Here is a 22,577-nt window from a genome sequence, read left to right on the forward strand (position 1 = left end):
TCAATGCAACAACGGCGAAGGCTTTCGCAACATTGGGTTTCGTAAAACGGAACACAGTCGATTTTGTGAATTTCTTCGCGCATAAATTTTTATACTGCTCACTGGTCCGGTACAGTGTGCTGTATAAATATGGGCGCCATACAACACCGTTCAAAGTAGCCGGATGAAGCGCGCTCAGCGAAGCTTTGTACGATTTTCTCTCAGAAAACTGCTTCGGGACGACCCTATCCATTAGAGTGACAGGAAAAAAAATGACCCCTATCGGCCCACCCCTGAGTCGATTTCTAGTCCCACCAGGAGTACTTGCGCCAAATTTGAAGCAAATCGGAAAAGTCTAGCTACTGGACCAACGTGCCTAAAGTTTGAATGGGATTTTTCAACAATTTACATGGAGAAAACCCACTAAGACGCATTTTCGACGCTAGGTGGCACTGTATACCTCATATTATCACTGTAAGTGAAAATAAGAAAGATAATTTAATTGTCTACAACTTTGTCGAAGACTGCTAGTCAATCCGGCTTTGTTAAAAGAAGTTATTAAACTTTTAACGAAGTGATGTCTAAGCCAGTTTTGCATGGGGCATAACAGTGCATGGTTGTGTATCAGTACTCGATTCGCACGAACTATACATTTTTGTGAAATAATCGTTAGGTTTAGCTCAATAGTATGTTCAGAAGAATTATGGTAAATAATACGAGTCATGCTTTGATTAGAAAATTTTAGTTCCACATGTTACCGCATAGAGGGCGCCAACACTAACTTTTCAACGGAGACAGATAGAAATTTGGTGTCTTCCACAAAGTTATAGAACTGGCATTTTTCAGTATTTCTTCCGAACATCTTGATACTCTATCTCTCTTCTATGAAAAGTTAGTGTTGGCGCCCTCTATGCGGTCACAGGTGAAACTAACATTTTCTAACCAAAACATAACTCGTATTATTTACTACAATTCTTGTAAACATACTATTCAGCTAAATCTAACCATTATTTCACAAAAATGTATAGTTCGCGGGACTCGAGTACTGATACACAACCATGCACTGTTAGGCCCTATGCAAAACTGACTCAGACATCACATCTTTAAAAGTTTAATAACTTCTTTTAACAAAGCCGAATTGACTAGCAATCTTCGACAAAGTTGTAGACAATTAAATTATCTTTCTTATTTTCACTTACAGTGATCATACGATGCATACAGTGCCACCTAGCGGCGAAAATACGATCTAGTGGGTTTCTTCATGTAAATTGTTGAAAAATCCCATACAAACTTCATGCACGTTGGTCCGGTAGTTAGACTTGTCCGATTTGCTTAAAATTTGGTGCAACTACTCCTGGTGGGACTAGGAATCGACTCAGGGGTGGGCTGATTGAGTTTTCAAAAATTCATCATCTTTCTGGGCAGTCTACTATCCATCTTCCGTCGTATAATAATGGATGCTTGTTGCTAGATTTGCCAACGCTGGAGTTTCGCCGTACTTTCTTGCAAAGAATGTTTATTTTCGATATGTTGTCGAACAATATTGACTGCTCCGACATTCTCTCAAGGATCAATTTGTTCGTTTCTTCTCGTGGTATAAGGAATCGTCCGCTTCTGTGGATTCCTTGGCACCGTACAGCATATGGCCAGAACGATCCGGTAGACAAATGACATATGACTTCCATACCACTAAATCTAGTTATAAGTTAGCATTCAAAACACTAGCAATAGCATTAAGTGTAATCTGTACGGTATATACCGAAGATGTAATAAATAAATAATAAAATTAAATAAAACCATTTCTGGTGATACCATATGGCATCACACGCGGGGAATGGGTTAATCGTCAACTCCCATACTGTTCATTTCACATCTCAATTATGTATGACTTTAAAAGATTTATGCAACAGACGACTCCTTACCAAAAATGTCCAAAGGCAAGCCGATCTCGCGTGCAACTATTTTCATTGTTTAAAGGTTTCAAATGATCGAAAAAGCCGAAAAATAAAAAGAAATGCGCATTACGCAAACTGGCACAAAAATTTATTTATTCAAGCTGAACTGTTTAGTGTATTCTGAAGAAAACCACCGCTATTTAGTCATAAACGTAAGCGAGCACCTAAATACACACCTAAAAAGCTCAACAAAAGACCAATTTGCTGCTGTACACTTCACCGTAAACACTTTATGAATAGAACATTCATCACCTTTGATGATTGATCGTACTTTACATTTTCGCCTTAATTTTACTGTTCTTCAGCAATGAAGCAAATATACTCATTCCAGTTTAAAGGCAATGTATCGGTTATGGGATCGTTATACTATGCTGTTGGCTCGCCTGCTAAGCCTGCTGATATAGTAGGTTATAATCCGTCAAAACTCGTAATGTTTCACCTTATTATTTGGTCAGTGTTAGGTCAGACCGGACTAAGTGACAGTGCATTGATTTCGAGCAAAACGCGTTTAAAGTTTGAATCGCAGCATCCTTTACATTATAATTGGAAAATAATTTTTACCATAATTCTTGTTTATTGTTTCATATTTCAAATCTGGTAAAAGTGGAATGTAGATGAAGAAATTTTTTATCCAGTGCTATCATTAACTCATTTTTTGATGTTTTGCGACTTGGTCCGGTCTGACTTAACACCGACCATTTCTGCATCCGAGAGCCGAGGATTTCCAAGTAAGCCTCTGTACTCTAAACAATTTGTGCAGTTCAGCTCCATAGAATAACAAGTTACGAATGGTGCCTTTAATTATCGACAAATTTAGCGATGGTCCGTTAGTAGCTTCACGCCATGATCTGATTCAGGTGTGAATAATACAGGTTAAAGTTGCACTTCCGTAACCTACTTCTTTTCATCATTTTCGCCATTACAACCCATCGCTCCCTATCTCGAACCTCGGCTCCAATTTCGCCCAAACACTTTTCGCCTGGAGGAAATAACCCTTCCTGGACAAACGAACCGGTATCTGCGTCTTCTCCGTCGGCTCGAAACTGAAGTCTTTCATGAGATAATATATCACGGCTTTCACCTCCATCAGTGCCAGCCGGGATCCGATACAATTCCTTGGTCCAACCCCGAACGGAATATATGCATCCGGGTTTAGTTTCGCTTTATTTTCTGCGCTGAATCGCTCAGGATCAAATCGATCCGGATTAGGATAGTACTTGGGATCGTTGTGGATTGCAATAATCGGAATCACCAAGACTTGATTTTTCTCAATAACAAATCGTGTACCAGCACCATCATCGTACGTGTAGTCCTTGGTGCAGAATCGATCTGAGTATACATTCGGTGGCCACTTCCGTAGGGCTTCTGAAACAACCATATCCAAGTATTCCATTTTTAGAAGAGTCTCATAACTAAGAGGTTCCCCATTGAGAGATTCATTTGTTTTCACGATTTCCTGGTGGAGACGATTTTGAACGTCGGGATTTGCAATGATTTCATATGCTAAGAATGTTAGACAGGTTGAAATACTTTCATATCCAGCAAAGAAAAATGCTAAACATTGTGCCATTAGCTCGTTATCCGTCCAGGTCCGGGTGTGGGATGTCATCTCACCATCAGCTTCTTCGTCAGTTCCTAATCCGACGTTTTTCGTATCCGGATCATCTTTCTGTTGCTTTACTTGGCGGACTTTCATTAGCATATCAATTATGTCATTCCGCACAATTCCGTGCTCTTCTCGTTGCCTTATATTGTCGGCGATTATTCTTTTAAAGTACCGTAACAGGTTGGCATCTAAAACACCAATTCCCAACTTATCCATTAGTGAAGGTACACATAGTAGCAACACGATCTTGACAATTTTCGTGAACGAATAAAAGTTAACCATTTCTTTCCCCTTGAGATAGAACTCGTTGTCACGATTTTTCATCGAATCCATTTCCATTCCGAACGCCGCCGTTGCAATCACATCGGTCGCATACCGAGACAATAAATCCTTCATCTCAAATTCCAGCTTTTTCCCCATTTTCGCTTCCCCGGTAAGAAATCCAGCCAACGAACGAGCTCTTTCGGCAACCAAATCGAACATTAGCCGTATCTTGCTCCCGGTAAAAGCCGGACTGAGAGTCGCTCGCATATCGCGCCATTTTTGTCCACGCAACACAAACAGCGAGTTGCGGAACATACAAACACTGTCGACTTCGGCATCCGGGTTGTCGGTCGGTATCACCGGCGAATGGTCGGTGAAGTAGTCGAAATCTTTGATGGCGATTTTCTTTAGCACAGCTGGATCACGAACGATGAAAGCCGGAGTCAGGAAAACGTAGAAACCGGCCAGCCTGTGGACAGAGAAAAAAAATGGAAAGGGATAAATGATTTTTTCAAGAAGCTGTCATACCGAGTGGCGGAGTAAATTCTAAAAATATTCTCTGAAATATTCTCCAATAATCTGGCAAGCCGTCTATAGCTGTGGTTGTATTTCTGTATAAATAGAATAGATACAAAGCCGTATGCAAAGAGATATGTTCTCAATATCCTCCTTAAAGATGCAGCAGGAATTATATAACTCAATATAGGTTATTAATCTAATATCTATGTAAAAACAATTATAGCTGCTACTTTTTAAAAATTTACTAGAAGTTCCTTTTAACTGAAACTTCGTTCGGGTGCTCATAAATGAAAAGTTCATCATTTGTGATTGAGAGCGGACTTTAGAAAAATTATGAGCTCGATTCTATCTGTATCCAACTTTTTGGTCCCAATAAATTGCCCAAACGGACCGAACCGTCGGATAAAGACAGTGTTTTTTACCCATCGCAACCAAACACAACCTAAAAGTAGGAATTCAGCATGACCGCTACTGTATCACATAAAACAGTTAACATTGGGTGGCGGCGACCTTGTATATTTCATGCATCCCATTCATTATTAACCACGCATTACTCACTTGGATTCCGGACATGCGCTGTACAGCACTTTCATATGGGACGCGGCATCTCGTGTACGGAACACTAACGGACCGGTGTTTCCCAGCAGAAACGTTGGCTTCATGTAAGGTATCTGTTTCGACAGGAAGTATGAATATTTCCTCGACACATAGTGATAGATTAGCAGAACCGCAGTTCCGATGGCCAGCACCGTGAGTAGGCCCACTTGCAGCATGTTATTCACTTCAGTCAGCTTTGAAAATGCACCACACACTGTGATTTGATCGCGCTCTTCAGAAGGTCAAGCGGCGAACAGAGAACTGTGTTTACTTGGTCTGCTACGCAGTTTAACCGAATAGCACTCCTTTGTAGTATATTAGAACCAAAACGCGTGCGCTGGAACGGAGCGTCGCGTGTGTACTGTTTTATTTGGTTCTGTTTCGTTCTTTTCCAACCGGTAGGATTTTGACATTAAACAGTTGCATGTCAATAGTGGATGTATTGTCCGTTGGTGCGTGGCGGACCAGTTGATGGAAGCATGCATAAATCTTTTCTCGTCAAATTTAATTGATATTGAAAAGTATAACATCTGACTAAAGCTAAACATTCCAGCAGTGGTGTCATTATCTATATTTAAGCGACCGCTTGAAGGTCTAAGACGATTTCGCTTGAATTTCAGTATATCCGGTGGGTTAAATTCATTACATAATTGACATAAGTCCATATGATATGAAATGATGGAAATGTATGAGAGTCCTCACATGACTAGACGGAATCTAAGAATATGCCTCTTATACGAATCCTTTCGTAGATTCATTGCAAAAGACATTGCATTTTCTTATTCGGCTCACTCGTAGGCACGTGGATGCTCCTCCTAAATTTAAAAAAAAAATATATTAGAGGAAAACATGTCTCTGTGGTTTTTTTTTTTCATTTCGTTTATTTGATAGGCACAAATGCGTTAGCTTGGCGGTGCCGAATTCTTTTGTTTTTACATTTTGAATATCTTAAAACTAGGAGGTTACAATGTTGAAATATTTTTTTTATAAAAGAGAAAAAAATTACAGCTATCTTAAGACTAGAAAAAAAAAATTCTATATATAAGAGAGGGGGCAAAGGATTTTTTTTATGAAAAATTTTAAAACAAGGAATTCAATAGTAATAGTTTTTTAGGAAATATTTACAGTTATCTTAAAACTAACAATATAGTTTGGTACACAAAAGGGGGAACAAATATTTATGAAAAATTTCACAGATGTTTTAAAACTAGGGATACAATTCTATTTACAAGATGGGGGACAATAGTTTTAACAAAGAGTAGAATTTGCAACTATCTTAAAACTAGGAATACGGAATACAAATTTGATTTTTTATCTGATACTTATGCTTGGTCATTTCCAAAATCGTTGTAGAAGTAGTTGTATCAAGGACAGGGGAGAGAAGGCGTAGATGGTGACCGGTAGAGAAGAGCAAAACTTGCAACTTTCGGGCAAACGGGAGATCAGCGAAACAAATTTGCGCCTCAGTCTAGTAGGTCGGATTGGCGGATGGTATTCTTCGGACCCGCGGGGAATCCTTCAAAGGGAATCCTTCGGACCTCGAGTCGCTCTCGCTTCAGATTCCGTAGTGATAAGGGCGACGGCGGTTATATAGTGGCAGTCTGAAGCATATCGGTTCCACACGGCAAGAGGAAACTTCTAAAAACGAGAAATAAAAAGAGAGGGGCTAAATTGGGATATTTATCGTTTTTATGAAAGTATAAATAAGGGACATATAGGGGAAATCACGATTTGCCAGCATATCTCGAACTGGGACATTGGGTGGTTTACCTCGGGCCCGAAGGGAATCCTTTAACTGAGACCTGGCGTCCAAATACCCGGCGCATACCCAGACAACGTGCTCGATGTCATGATAGCCCTCGTCACAAGCGCACAGACTACTCTCCGCAAGCCCAATACGCCGCAAATGTGCATCTAAGGTGTAGTGGTTGGACATAAGTCGGGACATTACACGAATAAAATCCCGACCCACATCCATCCCCCTGAACCAAGGTTTCGTTGATACCTTTGGGATAATCGAATGTAGCCATCGTCCAAGTTCACCATTGCTCCACGAGGTTTGCCAACTGTTGAGTGTCCTCTGACGACAAATACTAAAAAATTCGTTGAAGCAGATTGGTCTTTCGTATATGTCACCATTTAATGCGCCCACCTTTGCTAATGAGTCGGCCTTTTCATTGCCCGGGATAGAACAATGAGAGGGGACCCAAACAAAGGTAATCTGATAAGATTTTTCAGATAACGTACACAAGGACTCCTGTATCTTCCCCAGAAAATACGGGAATTGCTTTTTAGGCTTCATCGCACGAAGAGCCTCGATAGAGCTGAGGCTGTCCGAAATGATGAAGTAGTGATCTGTGGGCAGAGTGTCGATGATCCCAAGGGTGTACTGAATTGCAGCTAACTCTGCGACGTAAACTGAAGCAGGATCATTGAGCTTGAATGAAGCGGTGATAGTATTGTTGAAGATACCGAAGCCAGTGGACCCGTCGAGATTTGATCCGTCAGTGTAGAACATTTTGTCACAGTCGACTTCTCGGAATTTATTATAAAATATATTGGGGATCACTTGAGGGCGTATATGGTCCGGGATTCCACGAATCTCTTCCTTCATGGATGTGTCGAAGAATACAGTAGAATCAGAAGTATCTAGGAAACGAACACGGTTGGGAGTATACGTAGAAGGATTAATGCTCTGTGCCATGTAGTCGAAGTACAAGGACATAAATCGGGTTTGAGAATTAAGCTCGACGAGCCTCTCGAAGTTTTCAATCACCAACGGGTTCAGAATGTCGCATCGGATGAGCAATCGATATGAGAGTTCCCAAAATCGATTTTTTAGCGGAAGAACGCCCGCCAGCACTTCGAGACTCATCGTATGGGTCGAATGCATGCAACCCAAGGCAATGCGCAAGCAACGATACTGGATTCTCTCCAGTTTGATGAAGTGTATGTTCGCAGCGGAGCGGAAACAGAAACACCCGTACTCCATCACCGACAATATCGTTGTTTTGTACAACCTGATCAGGTCTCCTGGGTGAGCACCCCACCATGTTCCAGTTATTGTTCGGAGAAAATTGATCCTTTGTTGGCATTTCTGTTTCAGATACCTAATGTGACATCCCCAAGTACCTTTAGAGTCGAACCAGACCCCGAGATATTTAAATGTGAAAACCTGGTTGATCGTTGCACCCATTAATAGAAGCTGGAGTTGCGCCGGCTCACGCTTCCTAGAAAAAAACAACCAACTCAGTTTTCTCCGTGGAGAACTCAATACCCAGCTGAAGAGCCCAAGCAGACAAATTGTCCAAGGTATTTTGTAATGGTCCTTGCAAGTCGGCAGCTTTGGGTCCTGTAACAGAGACCACCCCATCGTCTGCAAGTTGCCTTAGCGTGCATGAATTGGCAAGACAATCGTCAATGTCATTCACGTAAAAATTGTAGAGCAGGGGACTTAGACATGAGCCCTGGGGAAGACCCATGTAGCTAAATCGCGATGTTGTTAAATCGCCATGCGAAAAGTGCATGTGCTTTTCAGACAACAGGTTTAGCAAAAAGTTATTTAAAATTGGTGAAAGACCATGCTGGTGCAGCTTCTCTGAGAGAATGTTGATAGAAACTGAGTCAAAAGCCCCCTTAATATCCAAGAAGACTGATGCCATCTGCTCTTTGTTAGCATAGGCCATTTGGATTTCTGTAGAAAGCAACGCAAGGCAATCGTTCGTCCCTTTGCCTTTGCGGAAGCCAAATTGTGTATCTGACAGTAAGCCATTTGCTTCAACCCAATTGTCGAGGCGAAACAAGATCATTTTCTCGAACAACTTCCGAATACAGGACAGCATTGCAATCGGCCGATACGAGTTGTGGTCGGAGGCTGGTTTTCCTGGTTTTTGAATGGCGATGACCTTCACTTGCCTCCAGTCATGAGGGACAATGTTACCCTCAAGAAACTTGTTAAATAAGTTCAGCAAGCGCCTTTTTGCAGTGTCAGGCAGATTCTTCAGCAAGTTGAATTTGATTCTGTCTAACCCTGGGGCGTTATTGTTGCATGATAAGAGAGCAAGTGAAAACTCCACCATCGAAAACGGTGTTTCGTTCGCGGTATCGGGAGGAGACGCGGCGCGGCACGTTTTCTGTACCGGGACAGAGTCCGGACAGATCTTCTTGGCGAAAGCGAATATCCAACGGTTTGAATATTCCACGTTCTCGTTGGTACTATTACGGTTACGCATACGTCGAGCCGTACCCCAAAGAGTGCTCATCGCTGTTTCTCTCGTTAACCCGTCGACGAACCGGCGCCAATAACTGCGTTTTTTGGCTTTCATTAAACTCTTCATTCGCCTATCTAGCGACGCGTACTGTTGATAGCTAGCGGGTAACCCGTCTTCCCGGAAGGCCTTATATGCAGTGGACTTCTCCGCGTACAGCTCTGAGCACTCTTTATCCCACCACAGTGTGGGAGACCGTCCATGGGTATTCGCGCTGGGTACTGGTTTAGTCTGAGCTTGATTCGCACTGTCGAGAATCAAGCCAGCCAAAAACCTGTACTCTTCCTCCGGAGGAAGTTCTTGAGTGGATTCGATTTTAACGGATATCGCGGTCGCGTAACTCTTCCAATCAATGTTCCGTGTGAGGTCATACGAGGCATTGATTGTTTTCGATGGTCTTGAACCGTTAGCAATTGAAATCACGATAGGCAAATGATCGCTACCGTGGGGATCAGGGATCACCTTCCACATGCAATCTAACTGTAGCGATGTCGAGCAAAGCGATAAATCCAACGCGCTTGCGCGTGCTGGTGGTGTAGGAATCCGCGTCATTTCTCCCGTGTTTAAGATGGTCATGTTGAAATTGTCGCAAAGATCTTGGATTAATGTTGATCTATTATCATCATGAAGACAACCCCATACCGTACCGTGCGAGTTAAAGTCTCCCAGAACTAGCCGCGGTGCCGGTAAGGATTCCGTGATATTACAAAGCGTTCGGTGCCCTACCGAGGCTCTAGGAGGAATGTAGATGGAAGCAATGCAAAGGTCTTTACCTTTGATTAAAACTTGACAAGCGACAATTTCAATGCCTGGTGTTGAAGGGAGGTTAATTCGGTTGAAAGAATAGCACTTTTTGATCCCCAAAAGTACTCCTCCATAGGGGTTTTCTCGATCCAGACGAATTATATTAAAGTCGTGGAAGTTGAGATTTATATCGGAAGTTAACCAAGTTTCACATAATGCGAAAGCATCACATTTTAAACTATTTAGTAAAAATTTAAAGGAATCGATTTTCGGGAGGATACTTCTGCTGTTCCACTGTAGAACAGTGATCGAATCGGTGACCTCGTTCGATGACTTAGCCATCGAAGGATACGATCGCTGCAAGGAGGGGCCATTTAGTAGTCAACTGCTTCAAAAATGTTTGCACTATAGGGAGAAAACGTATCAGAAGGCTTTTAAGAGGATCAGTAACATTGAAAGCTGTGAAAATTAAGTCCACTATGTCAGAAAATTTCATTAGTCCGTTACTGGACTGAGTATCTGTTTGAAAAACGGGGACACTTGGGGTTTTTGGTGTCCCTGGAAGTGGTGGGTACTCCTTGTTAGAATTAATATTTCCAAGTCCTGGAGCAAATTGCTTCGGCTTTTGTGCATCACTTCCGTTGGATTTATTGATTGCGGTTGGCGCACTCTGAGTGGACGACACCTTGGCACCCTTACGAGGCAATGTAGGGGAGGCTAGATTTCTCCTCTTCCTGGATTCCCCTGGGTTAACCAATGATGTTCCCTCTTGTGGGTCGTCAGATTCTTGCTCAACGCCAGCCAAAAGAGCAAAGGAATTTTCGGAAGGGACAGATGGCGAAGCATTCTTTAGCATTTCTGCATAAGAGTGCCTCGAGCGATCCTTAAGGGAGCGCTTAATTTTATCCCGCGCTGCTTGTACGCCGGGCATGACTTAAGAGCATGCGGAGGGCCCCCGCAGTAAATACACTTCTCAGTTTCTCCACCGCAAGCGTCATCCTCATGCTCTCCCTCGCATTTGCCGCACCGTTTTTTATTGCCACAATAAGTGGCTGTGTGGCCCAGTTGCTTGCAATTGCTGCAGTTCATTACCCGCGGTACAAATAGGCGAACAGGTAGGCGAACCTTATCCAGGAGGACATAGTTGGGAAGAGCAGATCCGGAGAAAGTCACCCGAATCGAGTCTGACGGAGAATAAGTTGTCTTATCATCTTCAGTTTTTGCGGAATACAATTGCTTGCATTCCAGAATTTTCACCTTTTGAAGTGAAGGGTCCTTAAAGCAGCCAACCCCGTACTTCAACAGGTCTTCGCACTTTAGACCCGGTTCGGCGACGACCCCATCGATCTCCACAACTCTACAAGGCACATACACTTTGAATTGCTTCGTAAAACGCTCGCTGCGAGCAATCTGGTTTGCCTGGTCGAGGTCATTTACTATAACGCGTATCTTATTAGCTCGAACACGTGTTATCTGAGCCACGGACGGGTAGTTGGCAGTCAGCTCCCGTGAGATTTCTAGAATATTGGGCGATTTCGTGTTGGGCCGGAAATACACCACCCAGGGTCCATTTGAACTGGCTGGGTATGTTTTAATACGGGGAGGACTGGGGGGATCAGGGGAGGGAGTAATATCGGGTTTATCCGGTAAATCCATGGGAATATCATTCCCATCCAATGTTCCTTCGCCCTCGGCCATTTAGGCACGAGGATAGCACGTGGTGTAAACGAGAGATGAAACTTGTATTCAGGGTAAAGGGAAAAGTAGACCGATCGGGGAAAGGGAAACGAAAGAAAGAAAAATAATACTTAGCTTATATAGCGGCGTGTCCGGCAATTCTGGTATTCACTTCACCAGCCTGGGCACCGGCGAACAAAGACTGCCTCAAACAATAGTTGACCTTCACTGTCAATATATATTCTTGTTCACTTTATGCACAGCACCAGAAAACGAACTGCTTCGATCGAGAGCTCGGAGAGTTATGTCTTTCTGTGGTTGAAATCAAATTTATATCTCGGTTTGAACAAACTGATCAGAAAATATTGAAAAAGATTACTATTTCCAACCATGTGCCTTGTCTGAAAAACAAAAGTAACTGTCACTTTAATTCCTACTGTTAAGATCTGTCGAGATGAGTGAATCGCAGAAGCAAGCAGCGGTGCTCCCGGCAAACACGGTGACTGTTTACTACCGATCATTTCAGGTAAGACCAAGCATTTGTGATACGGAACGTTTGCTGATTTGATTTGAAGCTTTTATTTATGGAAGTTTCCTTTACCGTGTTCTACAATGTCAAGCATTCAGTGTTGATAACGTTCAACAAATTGGCCCAGACGAAAATATTAATTTTGCATGATAAGTGCTTGTGTGTGACCACGCTATAATCACTATCCTTATTTTTATAAGCTGCCCAACTGTGAGCTAGGAAAAATCCGTACACATTTCAACTCAAAATTAAGAACACAAAAGTTGATTTCTTAGACTGTTTAGTGTTTCTCTTGTTTACTCTATTTTACTACAGGGATTTTTAACAATGATTTTAGCGATTGGCATAGCGTAGTTGGTAAATTGATTGGTTCGATTCCCAACCCTGCACACAGGGTTAGAGTTTTTTCAAAAGAGATTTGCCTATCCCGAAAAAAGAGACAAATGACCCTAATGCTAAAACCTCTATAATCGAAATATTTTCTGGGTTCAATGTAAGTGATGGAGCACAGAAATTATATGTCAAGAGTGTATTAGTATCCTGATCGGTTTCCTCCATGTACATTTGTTATTTAATTTGCAGTTATTATTTATGGAACCAAACTATATTTAGTTTACCGTCAAAGTCTAGTTCCAGAAAAATTATCTTCTGTTTAACATTCTTCATGTCAAGTTCACAATGAATTGAAATTTCTTTAAATTAGGTTTTAGCGTTTCGGATTCTCCGCATCAGTAACTAGCACCAGTCTTTGGGCTAGTTAGATGATAAATCTAAACTAGCACCAAAGCTGGCCCTAGTTAGACGCTCAATCCTAAATCCAAAAAGTCATCCATCACTTTTCTGTACAGCGACACTTTTAAAGACCGTATCGCAAGTTCGAGGTTCCATATCGTGTAGTCGAATCTCGATTTTTTCCATTATCCTTAAACACGAGTATATTGAATTTGATTCTAATGCGTCACGATCAGCGACATGTTGTAGATTGTTCCGCAAAATGATTTTATTTGCCTGGCGCAATCTATCGAAAATTATCATCATTGAATTCCTGATATGATGGCATCTAATAGACATGACATTAGCAAGGCTAAGCTATGAAACCTGTATGTAAATATTTCAAAAACTTGGGCTAATACGAAAAGAATCGAAGTCACGTTCTTTGGCCAGAGTTCCTCTTTTATGTTTCATATCTACACATCTCGACACTAAACGATCTCTTCGGCAAGAATTAAAATATTACATCGATTGTTGTTCAAATTGGTAATTCCAGACAGATTCTACAATACAGTAATTCCTCCAAGATTCACCCAAAAATCTTGAAAGTCGCGAACGACCATTTGCGCTACAGATGAAACATTAGACGTTTGGGCTCTGAGCAGTTTGCACGTCAAAACAAAACATTTGGATTCAAGCGCAATACTTTAAAAGGTCCTAAGAGTTTTTGCAGAAATCGGTTTCAAAAAAGTGACTCGAGATCTGTATTTTGTACAGAAAAACACTCCGAGAAAAAATTGCAGGAAATAATCCTTTCTTCGCAAAAAAAAACAAATAAAAACTAAAACTACAAAAAATACTCATTTTTTAAACTTTTGTTTTTTTGGCAACGAAAGTCTGAAGAGAATGGAAACATATTTAATGCGGTTGCACCGCGGAGAAGTAATTGGTAAAAACGTTTTTCTGGCAACCGCTTTAAACATGTTTCTAAATTTCATACTAACTGGCAGACAAAAACATAATTTTATTACAGAATACGATTCTCATAGATATTGTAAATTTCGTTTTCTTACTTTCTTTTTCGAGAGTTGTCCTACTGAACCTATAGAACTCAGTTCACGGAAAGGCTCCCCATCAGAATCACTCATTACTGCGTAAGTCCAATGGCAGCGGGTCATGATTCTGATTGTCATATCGAGTGTACGGTTCAATTGTGCAGGCGTATGGACTTTACGATCACGTGGGAATGATCGTTTATTTGTGTGCACTTGAGACCGCGTTAATCGGATTGTTAATTACTGTAGGTGTCACTAGATCATTGGGGGCGTTTTTGTGTTTGTGAAATCTTGGGCGCGTGGATGATCGTGAAGGGCTCAAGCGTTTGTAGGTTAACGTGTTTGTCGCGTGTGCTAGCGTGTATGTGACTTCGTGTGTATAAATTCGTTTTTATAACCGTGTGGCTGTTCACACATTTTTGAATGATCGCGCGCGGTCCCTGAATCTGATACTTAATTTGCAATGTATGGTTCCGATCCTAGAAGAGAGTGAGTTTTCCCATATCACTAGAGTTTCTGGTTATGGCCAAAGAGGCATCCACGTAAAATAAAAATAAACGCACAACATTATAGTCAAAAAAGTTGCTTATATGCACAAGAAGAAATTGATTACTGAATATAAAAATAAGTGTCCATGTTCCCTATTAATCTATGTAAATGGAAAATTTGAAAGAGTTCCAGAATGCACTGCAGATTTAAATTGTATTATGTCTCAGAACTGCAGGATACAGTCGAGCTGCAGCGGTAATAATTTGGTTTCGAAAAAGATTAAAAATGGAAAATGTGTAATTCGGATCATTTTGAGACACCTTCATAGGAGGCAAATTGAGTTGAACCAAATGTGTACATCGAGCACTATATTTTTCATAACGGAAATTAATCGGGTAAATTGCGTTTCGACTAAGATAGAACGACTTGGCGGCTGCTAGACACTGAATTTCAAAATACCACCCAACTTGGGAGAACGGCTTAAATAACTAGTCGAGGCTATCCGCCGACACATAAAAGATCTTTTTTACATTTGGCCTGTGTTAAGCCAAAGAGGACCAAGCGCCATTTTAAGATACATGCTCTAAAAACGCTATCGCTTGCAACATAGCGCTAGCAACACCCACATATGTTTATTTTTGGGAACACAAATAGTAAACGAAAACAAATAAGTGTTCCTTAATTTGCTATGTTAATGGTAAGTTATCTAAAAATGCATTTTAACATAAAAAATACCAGAAAAAAATTAAGGCGTTCAGTTCGGTTTGGCTTAACGCAGGCCATTTCTTACAAAAGAAATGTATAGGATTCGCTCAAACTTTGAAAGTTTTTTCCGAGGCCCGGAGGGCCGAGTCTCATATACCAATCGACTCAGCTCGACAAATTGAGACAATGTCTGTATGTGTGTGTGTGTATGTGTGTATGTATGTATGTACAAAATGTCATGTAATTATCTCAGCAATGGCTGAACCGATCATAATGAAACTAGTTTCAAATGAAAGGCCTAACGTTGCCATTTGACACTATTATTTTTGATTTTCGATATGTTGTTTACTTTCTGAAATGTGGGCGATTTTGTCAAAACACAGCAGGTTTTTCGCAAATAATTTCCGAACAATATCATATATCCCACAAACTGCACATAATAAGAAAGCTTGTAAAAATACCTTTCTAACAAGCTACAGATTGTCAAAATCCGTGCACGAGCGGCGGAGATATTAAACATTTTGTATTTTTGGTCCTCGCTTACCAATTGCCACTAACTAAAAATGAGATTGTTTCATACAGAGTATTGCTTTACTGGTGTTTTAGGGGCAAAACGAAACCGATTTTGAATATCGGGGTATGAAAACACATCTACGTGATTCAAGGAATTCGATGTTGGGAACATTTTGTGAATTACCTTTATAATAAATTAACTATTTCTCAAAAATCAATATATAAGTTCACTTCAATGACAAAATAATGTGTTGATAAAGAAACAGTGAGTTCTAGTATTTATCCCTTGGATTAGGCATTGCGTTCAATCATGAGGTAAATGTTGGATGGTATATCAATACACAGATCAACAAGTAATTCACCTAATAGTGAGATAAAAGATTTCTCATATAATTATACTCGTGGCGTCACCGAAAGTAAAGTAGTAAGTATGTTTGAAGCCCAAAAATCTAACGAAAATTTAGCTCTTTTGCAAGACTTAGGTTATACAGGTAATCTTCGATACAACGTACCCTCGATATAGCGTCACTCGATATAACGTACATTTTTCCTCGATATAACGTACAAAATTTTTAATTACTTTTCAGGTCCAAATTTCTTTTCAATTACGCATGTATTCCATATTTTAAGAATTCAATATGTTACAAACAATCTTAGAACGTATTAATTGGGCTTCTAATGAGCATGTTAGCAATTGGCTACTTCATTGAAGACTACGAGAGCGATTTTTTCAATTTCATTTGCGGATGATTGTAATTTATTAAAACCAAACATGTAGCTCAATCAATAATACAAGATCAGTAAGTTATAACTGAAAACAAAACTAATAATATTTGTGTGACCTTTGTTGGTTGGTTTCGCGACTGAAGAATCTGATTCTCTGGGCCGAATGACAATGTTTAAGTTTCATAGCATGCTGTGCCACAAAAAATAGCATGTCTAGCGCTATCATATTTGATGACAATCAGTTACAATCGCTTCCTGAAACTCCTGAATTCAGTACTTCGGATTACATTTTTTATTATTCTCGACATTTGGGTCATTACATCAACCATAAGATCTACGATTCATATTGCAAGTAATGCGGACACATTCAATTCCGAATTCGGATATCCCTGAATTCAGTTCCCTGGACTCGTGATTGTTTTGTCTGTTTTACATTGATGTTGCCATCATGTGACACATGAAATGACGTTCCATTGACGATCTGCAAGGAATCCAGTGAAAATTCAAAATATCTGGTTTCTGAGACTCTTGAATTCGGTTACTAGAATCGAAGATTGTTTTCGAATCCTATTATGTGTCACATCAAATAAATAAGAGTGAAAGATCGTATTTGTAATTACACGGACAACTGTGCGTTTTACGACTGGTATGGGGTATTTAGGAAACCAGTTAACGGATTGAAATATATTTTCAGAAATTCTTGAATCGTGGATACAAATGGATCTTTATAGTCTATTCTAATGATGAAAGTTCATAAATTGCTCTTATTTGATGAGGCGCAGACGGTGGGAATATTAAAAAAACACTTAACAAGCCAAGACAGAATAATAATGACTAATGACTTAATAATTAGGAAAGAAGTCAAAATAAGAAGATTTTCAATAAATTTAATTCATATATGCAAACAAAATTTAATTGTGGCATATTTTTTATACAACCACTATTTTTTATGAGAAAAGTTGTTTCACACTGTTAGGTAGGTTAGATTTTCAAAATTAGTTACGCGTTATCAAAATTCTACAAAATAATGTACCATGAACAACAATTCTGTGAGGATTTTGCATGCTTCGATATAACGATATAAGGATTTTGCATGATTCGTTATATCGAAGTTTACCTGTACTGGTTATGGCGTAAAAATTACTACTTACATTATTTATGATAAGAATATAAGAAATCAATATATCATAATAATATACCTATAAAAATAATATCACTACATTAACCAACATTTGCCATTCCTCACACGCCCCCCCCCATCTCTCTCTCTCTCTCTCTGTTTCTCTTCTATCGCATCTATCTAGCTATTTCTGTATCCATTTCTAAGTTGTGTGATAAGATCTTCTGCCAATCTGAAATATTTATTAATTGTAATTGCGAAGGTTTGAGAAAACAAAACTATTTTTTGACTGCTGCTACATCAACTCAAATTTAATTCAATTGTATTCAAAGCCTTTATCTACACTATAATTAAGGAAATTCATGGCTATATCAGAAAAATATTTGGCTTAACTGGGTAATATGAAAGTTTGACATGAAAATTTTCAAAAAAGACATTCCACGTGCGATATTTAAACTATTCGTATCTCTATTGAATTTTGAATGAAACCTATGCTCAAAAACTGAAAGCTGAAGCCAGCAGGATTGGGCTTGCCATCAACGTTTCGAAGACAAAATACATGAGAGGAAGAGGTTCTAGAGACGACAATGTGAACCTCCCACCCGAGTGCGGATTGACGGTGACGAAATCGAGATGGTCGACGAATTCATGTATTTGGGCTCACTGATAACCGACGACAATGATAACAGCAGAGAAATTCAGAGACGGATCTTGGCGGGAAATCGTGCCTACTTTGGACTTCGGAGGACGCTCCGGTCGAACAAAATTCGCCGCCGCACGAAGTTGATTATCTACAAGACGCTGATTAGATCGGTGGTCCTCTGCGGCCACGAGACCTGGACTATGTTCGTTGAGGACCAAAGCGCCCTTGGAGTTTTCGAACGAAAGGTGTTGCGTACCATCTATGGTGGAGTTCAGATGGAAGACGGAACGTGGCACAGGCGAATAAATGAGTTGTATCAGCTGCACATTTGTTATATTGGTACGAACTTTCATGAGAAATAACGGATCAAAGACCAAAAATATCCACAAATTAGATTCATTTGATTCATTTGTTTCATTTGATTCATTTGATTCATTTGATTCATTTGATTCATTTGATTCATTTGATTCATTTGATTCATTTGATTCATTTGATTCATTTGATTCATTTGATTCATTTGATTCATTTGATTCATTTGATTCATTTGATTCATTTGATTCATTTGATTCATTTGATTCATTTGATTCATTTGATTCATTTGATTCATTTGATTCATTTGATTCATTTGATTCATTTGATTCATTTGATTCATTTGATTCATTTGATTCATTTGATTCATTTGATTCATTTGATTCATTTGATTCATTTGATTCATTTGATTCATTTGATTCATTTGATTCATTTGATTCATTTGATTCATTTGATTCTTCTGATTCATTTTATTCATATCTTTAATTTTATGCATATCATGTTCAGTCATTCGTTATATTTCATTCAATTTGTTAGTATGAGTCAATTTATTTTATTAATCTTATAACTATTTCTAAATATAATCTTAATTTTTATTTAATAACCTAATCTAATTTGATTCGTGTATTTTATAATTTTGATTTGTATTAATTTTTCTACTTATTTTATGAATTTAAAAACCTATTATTTCATTTTTTGCTTTACTTTTTTATTTCGGTCGTTTTGTTGATTTCTATAATTTATTCAGTTTATTCGGGATTTTATTCGTGCAAGACTAGAAACTGTTTTCATCCCACCTCTAGTTGGGTGCCTACTTCTCGTGAGTTCTGCAAACTAATCCAATAGTGAAATGTGTAAGAAATGTCTCATCTCACTGCTAAGTGGATTAAATCGGTTTTTTTTTTATTTTATATTACAAAAAATCGTAAAGTTTACTTAGTCCCAAAGCTTATAAGAATATTTTCAAAAATCGACTTTTAGCACTCTCGTTCTCTGGTTTCCTTTTGCTAACGAAATTGCTTTTTTGGAACCTCGGAAACTAGTGTGCAACCTTATTTGGTCGGTTTCCATTTGTGAATGATTTTTTGTTGTCCCGGGAGTACTTCCACTTCCACTGAGGTTGAAAATTCCGTACCAATTCCGGACAAATCCTTACAAGTATTTTTTCCGGACACACTACCAAAAATCCGTACTGTTCTCCCAAATTCCGTACGGTTGATCAGCTTATACGTAGGCGATAGCACAATCGAGGTTCGACTACAACAGTAGTGACAAAAAAATGGTCCCCATCGGCCCACCCTTCAGTCGATTTCTCGTGCCACCAGAAGTGGCTACTCTAAATTTTAAGCAAATCGGGTAAATCTAGCTACCGGACCAACATGCCTAAAGTTTGTATGAGATTTTTCGACAATTTACGTGAATGAAACTCACTAGCTCGCATTTTCACCAATAGGTGTCAGTGCACTGCAGTGTATACATCACATTATAAGAAAACTTAATAAGAAAGTTATTTTAATTATCTTGTATGTCTATTTGTGCATGTGTTCGTCTGAGTATTTGTGACAGCTGGATCAGGCACTTTTTATCGGTGTTCAATTCGTGCATTCAATTGGATTCATTCGGAATGATCGGATTTCGAATTATGGTACGATTAAGTTACCGACGCACGTGAATCATCTATTCCCGGTCAGCATAGCATGAAAATTTTCTAGCCGAATGCAATTGTCGTTAATGGTAAATAAGTATCATTTGCTGGTATTTAGACGACTACAAGTAGTTCGACTGCTTGTTACATGTGTCTGTTTTGGTGTACTTCTAGTAGTTTACTTTGCCGCGACTTCGTACCAACAAAAATATCGATCAATCGATACGCTTCTACTTAATTGCTTTGCTTTTTATTCGATATGTTATGTTCCCTTTTATTACTAGATCTTAAAATTAGATTCATACTAACACTCATAAACACAATAAATTGGGTATTCGCCTATATACACTCACAATCTCTCATTCCACGCGTGCCAATGCTCGTGGCCTTCGCGATAACACAAACCTGATCACAAACGCGAACATGCAATTGCAATCATCCTACTATCTCGCCAACATTGAAACACTCCGATAATTAAGTACACGTTTTATCACCTATCTACCCCCGTAAAAATTTATACTTAGTCGACATTTGTTATGGAGCATGTTTGTGTGCTAGTGGTTGGGGATTATTTGCCCACCAAATTGCGCTTCGGAACAAATTGTGTTTTACTCCTATGGCGTTGAAAGTCGCAGCAACACGCGAAGGGTTTTAGTTAGTCACATCTAAATTTACAAACGCTGTCTCAAGCATTAACCCACCGCTCGCGTGATCATGACTCGGTCACGTCCGGAAATCTCTACCCTCGATTCCAGCAGCAGAGACTCATGCCTTTAGTAGGACCAATACAAAATGACGCTCATATTCACTAGATAATACGTTCCATAGTGACATGACCGGTAACTCTAGTGGAATGGGAGAACTCACTCTCTTCTGGAATCTAAACTATTCACTAAAAATTATACATCAGATTCATCGTCCGCGCGCGATCATTGAAGAACACGCGAATCTGCGAATGGCCAGACGGTTGTAAAATCAAATTTATGCACGCAAAGTTACATACACGCGGCAAACACGTTGACATACAAACGCTCGATACCTTCGCAATCATCCATGCACAACTATGCCTGCGATCTCGAGAACAGGATAACACCCCAGTGACCAATGGCGATTTCGCTTGAACCTGAAACTGAGTCAGGTTCTAACCCCAACCGCTGTCAGTTCATACATTTTGACAGCAGTTGGGGTTAGGAACTGACTCAGTTTCGCCTCAAACAAAAACCACATAAGTAAACCTTTTAGCACTCATAAGTTCGCAAACGCGGTCTCAGGAGTGAACCTACAAACGCCCGTGTTCGCACAATCATGAACAATTTACCTCCGGAAGTCCCTATCCTCGGCTGTAGTAGCATGGGATCAATGCCTTCAGGCGGACCAAACAAAATATGACGCTAATATCCACTAGACACCACGTTCCATGGCGACATGGCCGGGAACTCTAGTGATGTGGGAGAACTCACTCTCTTCTAGCATTTGAACCGTACACTGAAAATTAAGTATCAGATTCACGCTCCGCGCAATCATCTAAAAACACACACGAGAATATGCGAATGGACACAAGGTTTTATTGTTTTATTGTTCAGAGGGTAAAACCCGCGGGAGTGGATTTTCAATAACTCCTTCTACCGTAGGCACAAAACCTCTATCTTTTAGGTATCAACATAAAATTTGGCTAGCACTATCAGGTATGGGAAAGGGAGCGCGAAAATTTTTTTTAAAGAAGTGCGAGACAAATTGATGTTAAAAACATTGCAATTGATTGAGCACTCTACACTTGCTACTGACGGGTTTATTTTTGCCATGGTTTCGGAGGCGAATACCAATGTTGGGAAGACAGAGTAAATCAGGACAATCGATGCGAGACAATAACAGATCAGAGACAAAAGACGCTATCGCCACATTACGGCGCAAAGACAGTGTTTCAAGCAGGCCCGTGCACAAGGTTTCAAAGGTTCAAACCCCTCCCATGAGGGTTTTGAATAATTTTTAAAAATTTATTTAACTTCCTGTTCAGATAAAAAATATACTGTGAACCGATTTGACACATAAAATGTCATTTGAGTTCACTCTAGAAACAAGTCACTGAACAAAGAAGAAACCTTGTGAAGGTGACTGGAAAGGAATGTAAGTACTTGACTACTACTTGGTTGGTTTCTCTGGACCGGTTCACATTTCGACAAGTTTTGATATTGGCAATAGTTGTGAGTAAACTAGTCACACAGCAATACCGATAAGCGGGAGATAAGCAAGAAACACGAAATCGGAGAAAACCGGGACATCGTAGTCTGAAGAAAATTTAACCACCGATGATCTCTCCGTTGGAGTGGATGACAGCTAAATGGCTCATGAAAATGGGCATCGGTATCGGGAGAAATACCGCCGCCGAGAAACTCTCAGCATCAGCTAGCAGATACGTAGGAATGAGTAGCGCTCAGAAGAGTAAGAGACCCTACGAAGATGGTTGTTAAGAGACGTAAATCATTACGATCGACACATCCGGATCAATTTGTGTCTCAACAGGCG

General features: G+C 39.8%; 2 protein-coding genes across 3 annotated transcripts in view; one reads left to right on the forward strand and one right to left on the reverse strand.

Annotated features, from left to right (window-relative positions):
- The window catches only part of LOC131693527 (sodium-dependent transporter bedraggled), a 346,814-nt gene that overhangs the window by 114,597 nt on the left and 209,640 nt on the right, over positions 1-22,577 (forward strand). The gene's annotated exons all lie outside the window — the stretch shown is intronic.
- LOC131693528 (probable cytochrome P450 9f2) lies at positions 2,055-5,262 on the reverse strand. Its single transcript, XM_058981434.1, has 2 exons — positions 4,882-5,262; positions 2,055-4,273 (listed from the first exon to the last, which is right to left on the reverse strand). The coding sequence occupies exons 1-2, from the start codon at positions 5,094-5,096 to the stop codon at positions 2,854-2,856; spliced, it is 1,635 nt and encodes a 544-aa protein (XP_058837417.1). The 5' UTR covers positions 5,097-5,262; the 3' UTR covers positions 2,055-2,853.

The sequence above is a fragment of the Topomyia yanbarensis genome, chromosome 3 (genome assembly GCF_030247195.1).
Source record: "Topomyia yanbarensis strain Yona2022 chromosome 3, ASM3024719v1, whole genome shotgun sequence".
In the NCBI taxonomy this organism is placed as follows: domain Eukaryota; kingdom Metazoa; phylum Arthropoda; class Insecta; order Diptera; family Culicidae; genus Topomyia; species Topomyia yanbarensis.